The sequence below is a fragment of the Pempheris klunzingeri genome, chromosome 19 (genome assembly GCF_042242105.1).
Source record: "Pempheris klunzingeri isolate RE-2024b chromosome 19, fPemKlu1.hap1, whole genome shotgun sequence".
Lineage (NCBI taxonomy): Eukaryota > Metazoa > Chordata > Actinopteri > Acropomatiformes > Pempheridae > Pempheris > Pempheris klunzingeri.
Window position 1 is genome coordinate 2,688,377 of NC_092030.1, and position 6,347 is coordinate 2,694,723.

The following is a 6,347-nucleotide window of genomic DNA, read 5'->3' on the forward strand; positions in this document are numbered from 1 at the left end:
TCAGCACTATGATAAAGTGTGTGTGTGGGTGTGTGTGTGTGTGTGGGTGTGTGTGTGTGTGTGTGTGAGACGGTGCTTGGTTCCAAACGTTGTTGGATCGGGGGGGAAGAAGAGAGAGTTTTTACTTGGCATGTGACATGAGAGGACGTGTAACCTACAACGATGTATTTTAAAAAAAAAAAAAAAGAGTATTGTAAAATTTTAACTGTTGCAAAGACTAGAGATCACCTATACTCCTTTAGAATGGATACATGACAATGTAAACGCAATATCATATTACTCTATCCTAAGGAATGCAACTGCGCACATGCACAAAAAAAGATGTTTTTATGAAAATATATGTATAAATATATGACAAAATATATTTAATTAGAATGCTATGCACCCTCATAGAGTTGTTATGGATGTTCTTTAAGCATTATCTAGACTAGGCCAACGCCCACATCATGGGGAATGTAGAGGCTTTGTAGCGATGACCACTTGTTTTCGTTTCTTTTGTATTGTCCTGGAGAGGATAGACAAACGTGATTATGTATACAAGCCTTTCAATCAGAATCATTCTGACATGAAGATATGTATAGATCATCTTACCCTGTACACCAGCTCAAACCATTTACAAGAATTAATAAACAAAGATGTGACATACATGTTGTGTGCTGTTTTCTTTTTGTAAAAAGTGGAATCAGTGCAGCCAGCTATATTTTTTAATCATTTCTTACTTTTGCAGACTTTATTTTCCATATATATGTTGATATTGATCTAAATTGGACCCCTTTGCATCGAACAAATCTCAAGCATTTGCATGTTCAGCTCTCAGTAAACTACACAAGTTCACACCAGCAATCCAGTGCAAATGAAACCGAGAATTTGAGTAAGGTCATTAAATAATCTGAGTTTACATTCACTGTACAGATCAAGTCACAAGGGGCCCATAAGATAAAGTTCACCTTCCTCACTGTAATTATTCTAAGGTTCCCTCGGATTTGTTATTCATTCTGTGGATCAGGTTTTCTATGGCTACACATTTTTACTAATGTCATTAATTTACTCTTATAATTAAAGTCCTGAAATGTGATGCACAAGACAATTTACTTTAAATTCATGTGCTTCTCTAAGTCGAACACTAATATTGATCTTGCATTGTTGCACTAATGTTTTCTTGTCATTGTCTGCTGTGTTTTAACACTCCTGTGGGTACTAATGGATCTACTGTGCAGAGGCCTAAGTTCTTAATTATTAATGAACTTGTTAAAAAAAAACATCTTTGGGCACTTTAGGGCTCCACAAGTCTCACCCAGAACCAGGACTACAGTAGGACCTGCTGTCTGAGCTGGAGAGATCAGGAAAAACTACAACCTCCACGTGTTGTGACGCCCCCTGTCTTCAGCCAATCACAGCTCTCCGGCCCATGTGCTGTTTTGGAGGAAGTCCCCGGGTTGTTTTGGACTCGCTCGGACCACGTGGAGACACAAGGTACTTTTCTCCGGAGGCGCAAACAGTCAACGCGGAGCTGTGAGAGATGTCAGCGGGAGGCCAGGCCACCAGGAGCCGGGAGATCCCGGCCGTCAGGCGGGTCACCATCCACGATTCCGCCCTGATGCCCCAGAGCTACTCCACGACCCCCGGGGGGACCATGTTCAGCACCACGCCAGGAGGTACAGACACTCTCAGCAGATCTCATCTGACGAGACTGAAAGCTCCGGAATAAAGTAATGAGAGGAGGAGAAAAGGGCTCTGTAAAATGAGAATAAACACATTTAAAGGGGAATTAAAGGAAGGCTGCAGGGTGGAGGAGGGGGGGGGGTTATTGAAGAGGAGCGTGTTGATGTGGAGACAAGCAGTGAGTCTCCAGCCCCCCCCCATCATACACAGTCTGTGCTGCAGACCAGCTTCACATTGAAGTGGATGAACTGTTAACTGTTCATTCAAATTACAGCTTGATGTTTGATTTTGTGACATTACAAAGAAAACAAGTGAGTCATTAGTGTCAGTTTTTTTAATTTTATTATTCATTATTATTGTTCTTCATCATAAAGGAGCCGTCTGGACCAGGACATAGGTCCTCTGTGTTCTCCTGTTAATGGTCCACAGTGCTGGTGCCTCCAAACCATCAGCAAGTAGAGTCAATGGAAACTCATTTAGTCATTTATTTCCTATTTTATGTGAATGCTTTCATTGGTTTTGGCATCAGGTAATTATAAATAGCAGATTTCTGAAGCTCTGTGTCGGTAGCCTGCAGTAGATAACTTACACAATCAGTCCTCTATATGGTCAAATAGAGGCTGTTACTGAGTCATATCCTATTTATAGTTACTACAGCCGTCTGTTGTGGAGCTGCAGCCTCATGTTTACTAGATGTGGGCTCCACTAGTCACACAGGTTCCTTTAAGGAGGGAAGACGAGCTAATTATTATCTTATACAGTAGAAATGCTTTCTGAAAGTTTTCTGTGGATTCACTAAAACTTTCACCAGATTTTCACCCGCTAACACTGAGTCTGGTTTCTAAACTAAATTACATAAAATGTGCATTGGTTGAAGTTTTGGTGTAACTTAAGTTTTCTGAATTAAAACTCATTAGATTCATCAGATGACCAGATCAGTATCCAGACCAGCCGACTGCAGCGACTAAAAGTCAGCCTGGTCTGGAACTTCTTCTGCGTTTTATCCAGGCGTCTTGGGAAATGTTCAGCGTGGCGATTAAAAGTCAAGCAGAAAGTGTTTTCCCTCTGTGTTTCTGAGAAAGGTGACGCAGAGCGCACATGTCCGCCGGCGCTGATACTGTGTCCTGTTAATGTTACCAGATGGGACAGATTTACACAGATAGAGCAGATTTGGGTCAGTGAAGGTGTGTCAGCGTCACTGATATGGATGACGGAAAATAGGTCAGCGGTCGTGGGCATGTATGAACGTGTACACAGTAAAGACACAAGTGAAAACCACTGTGGCAAGTAGAGCCACATGTCTTATCTATTATTCATGTATTTAAAATGAAAAAGCACTTTTTTCTATTTTATTTTATGCTTTTCATCTACTTGCAAATGTTTTATGTTGAAGTTGTTGAAAAGTAAGTGTTAATCAGAGTTACCTGCTGTGGAGTTTTCCCTCAAAGGACTTAAACTTGACTATTTGTCCTGGCAACATATAGAACTAACTGTGGTTTCCCTTTCTGCTGTGACCTGCAGGCACCAGAATCATCTACGACAGGAAGTTCCTCCTGCAGTGTCGGACGTCTCCTCTGACTCGGACGCCCCCCAACCTGCCGGACATCCCAGGAGTCACCAGCGCGCTCAAACCAAACTCCCCCAGCAAAACAAACCAGGCTGAACAGACCCCGAGCAGCAACGCCGACCACAACCTGCAGGACGAGGAGAGTGCAGGTACACGAGTCTCTTCTTTTAAAATATGAACCAGAGACACGAGCTTTCGTGTTCCTAAGTGTTTATTTCCCTCTACCTCTTTTTCTAGAAGATGCCCAGTTTGAGATGGACATGTGAAGAGAGTCAGCTCCAAGGATGAGAGTGATCCTCCTCATTTTCATCACTTTGTGTTTACTGGGATAAAAAAATGATCAGTTGAATTGAGAAGCCTAATCTGACTGAAGTGTGTGATCCACTTTCAGATTTATTCTGAAAACAATATGGCATTTTTTTGTAATGCTTAGTATGTGTTAAAATGTTGTACTCTGATAAAACAAAGCTAACTGATGCGTAAGAATAGTTTCCTACTTTGGTGGGACTTTGTATGATGTGTGACATATTTGACAAATAGTCAAATCTTGTTAAAAATAAACCTTTAATATTTTATTTGATGCGAGTTACCGATCTTGCTGACTCTTAAACACATTTTTATGATATTCAGTGAAATTAATGAGCTGTATTGTGCAAAGGAAAAGTCTTCCAGGATTTTGGGAGATCTTGTTTATATGTCTGCAATCAGTGATTGAGTTTTCTTCTGCTGCCACAGGGGGGCAGCAGAAACACACTAAACACGACTCTGACACTTTTAAACACATCCAGCAGATTCAGGGTAGCATTAGTTTAAATATGGAGTCATGTTTCTGTCCTCCTGGGGAGTCTAAGTCCATCATTAACTCCGTTTAGTGGTTTTTGGTCTTCACAAACAAAAATCTCAGGCTTTTAGCTGCTTAATGCTCCACTGTGTTGACCAGCTAGCAAACTCTATATGGTGGTGGACAGGCCGGTCATTGCACAGTGGGTTTTTAGCAAAGTGTGATAACTATAACGCTAAAGTTAGAAGAATAAAACAGAATCAGGGAGCTGAACTTTCGTCAGTCTTGAAGCTTTTTCACTTGTAAATTGAAAAGTTTTTCTTAAAGTGTTGTCACACTTTCATTTGTCTAGAAACCATACCTGACCTGAATTACACCTGGGCTGTTCAAATGTCTGTTGTGAGAAGGTCTGTTATTAGGGCCCGAGCACCAAATGTAAGGAAATGCATCCGAAATAAATTGCAAGTTTGAGGGTCTAAACATACACGAAAACTCATGAAGCTTTGCACACGCATCAGTCGTGGTGAAAAATTACATTTTATGGGTCTTGCAAATGGACATGGCGAAATGACTCCATAGCGCCCCCTAATTTCAAGACCCGGAACTGTGTTTTATGTACATGTACAAAATTTGGTGGGTTCATGTGTCTCTTCAAGATGTACAAAAAAGTCTCTTGGAGCGATGACCTAAACCTAACAGGAAGTCGGCCATATTGGATTTTCCGTACATTTTTGGTGATTTACAGGGGACGTAAATGGACGAACTTTCGCTCACTTCTTGAACTAAAAGTCAAGTGTTCACTCTTTCCAGACCCACTTGAGTTTAAACCGGCTCCCCACCTGTCTGCGGCTCTGTACCTGGACTGTACCACTACTAGCTGTCTTCAGAGCGTCTCCCTTCCTACTTTCACATAATGGTATGATCCTACTCTGTTCTCGCATCTGATTGGCCGCACGGTGGGCCCTTCACAATAAAAGCCTCACGATGCGGCGCTCCCGAAGCAGTCGGCACTTCTTCTTCAGCTGCGAAGAGTCGGAGGCTTTGTTTCTGCTTCATAAAGTCTTTGGAGGGCGAGAGGAGGAAACATCATGGAGACGTGGAGTTGGCTTTGGTTAATGAGGTCAGTCTGAGGCTGAATGGCCGAACAATCACAAACAAATCAGTTGTTAGCTAATTAGCTAATGCTAGCTAAGGTGTTCATAACTTCTAACACACTGACTAGTGTTAGCATGTAGCATTAGCATGTAGCCTGATTGTAACTGGACGTTCTTCAGGAGCAGATCAGGCAGCAGTGACGTAGCTCCCTGTGGTGTCACCTGGAGCTCAGGTGTGTCCACTTAACCACTTGGTGCAGTTAAGGGACAAAGTTTGTTTCCTGGTTTTTCTGCTCTAATGAAACTTCAGACTCTTGAATTAGCTGAAAGACCAAAAGCTCAGGGAAGTGTTAATAAATCAGAGGTTTATTGTGGCTGAGATCAGGTGAACCACAGGAAGTTTAACCAGCAGCTTTGAAGTGAGAAATCAACCTTTATTGTCACATTAAGTTCACCTGCAAACATCAAACTAAATGTGTCATTTATTTCCTTTTTACTTGAGTAAAGAGCTGTAGTTTTATTGTGAAAATCTCTTTCCTGTTGCAGGTGGTGCTCCTCTGGGCTGAAGAACCTGTGGGACAACAGCTTGTGGTAAAAATGCTCAACTTGATCTGGAACATCAGATGGATGGGTTTAGACATGAAATGTGAGCTTTTATTTTCTCCTCACAGAGCAAACTAATCACTTTCATCCACAAACTCTGATTTCTTCCTGAACTACTTGTTGCTCCACTTCTCTAATATGAGGATGATTTCCAGGTAGAAAACAGTTCTCTAATGTTAATGTCACTAAATGTTGGAATTGGAGCACATTAAACATTGAAGATTTGTGAATTGTTGCAGTAGATAATTCTCTCTTGGAGCCTGTCTGTAAAGAGAGAATCTAAAATAAAAGTATCCAGGAATCAGTAAAGATGAACACAGGATGATGTCACATCAAACTTTATTGAAAATGAAGAACAATTTCAACCTTCTGTCTGGTCTCTCTTTGTGTTTTCCCAGGAGGAGAAGCTGAACCAGCCGTGGATCCAAACAGAAGGTCCTGTGGAAATGTAGCAGACTGTCGTTACCTTTGTCTCTCAGGAGGCGCCTGTTAGCAGCATCATGTATGAACAAAAGATAAAAGTTGTGCTCTCTTTGTGTTTTCCCAGGATGCAGCAGGAGAACCTGAATCAGCTGTGGATCCAAACAGAACTGTGTTTGTATGAGAGCCTCAGTTTAGCACTGATTTCTACATAAAGACA

The 6,347-nt window shown here is 41.6% G+C and overlaps 1 protein-coding gene across 1 annotated transcript; it reads left to right on the forward strand.

Annotated features, from left to right (window-relative positions):
• Positions 1–1,444: 1,444 nt before the first annotated feature.
• LOC139218866 (eukaryotic translation initiation factor 4E-binding protein 1-like) lies at positions 1,445–3,804 on the forward strand. The gene is made up of 3 exons (XM_070850593.1): positions 1,445–1,655; positions 3,184–3,378; positions 3,467–3,804. Exons 1-3 carry the CDS (start codon positions 1,520–1,522, stop codon positions 3,493–3,495), a joined length of 360 nt encoding a protein of 119 aa, XP_070706694.1. The 5' UTR covers positions 1,445–1,519; the 3' UTR covers positions 3,496–3,804.
• The last annotated feature ends 2,543 nt before the right edge of the window (positions 3,805–6,347 follow it).

What these genes read in the sequence shown, in the direction of transcription:
- LOC139218866 (XM_070850593.1), top strand. Translation starts at nt 1,520, where the DNA reads ATGTCAGCGGGAGGCCAGGCCACCAGGAGCCGGGAGATCCCGGCCGTC. An exon ending in GTTCAGCACCACGCCAGGAG is followed by an intron (nt 1,656 to 3,183) that starts GTACAGACACTC and finishes TGTGACCTGCAG; the next exon opens with GCACCAGAATCATCTACGAC. An exon ending in GCAGGACGAGGAGAGTGCAG is followed by an intron (nt 3,379 to 3,466) that starts GTACACGAGTCT and finishes CTCTTTTTCTAG; the next exon opens with AAGATGCCCAGTTTGAGATG.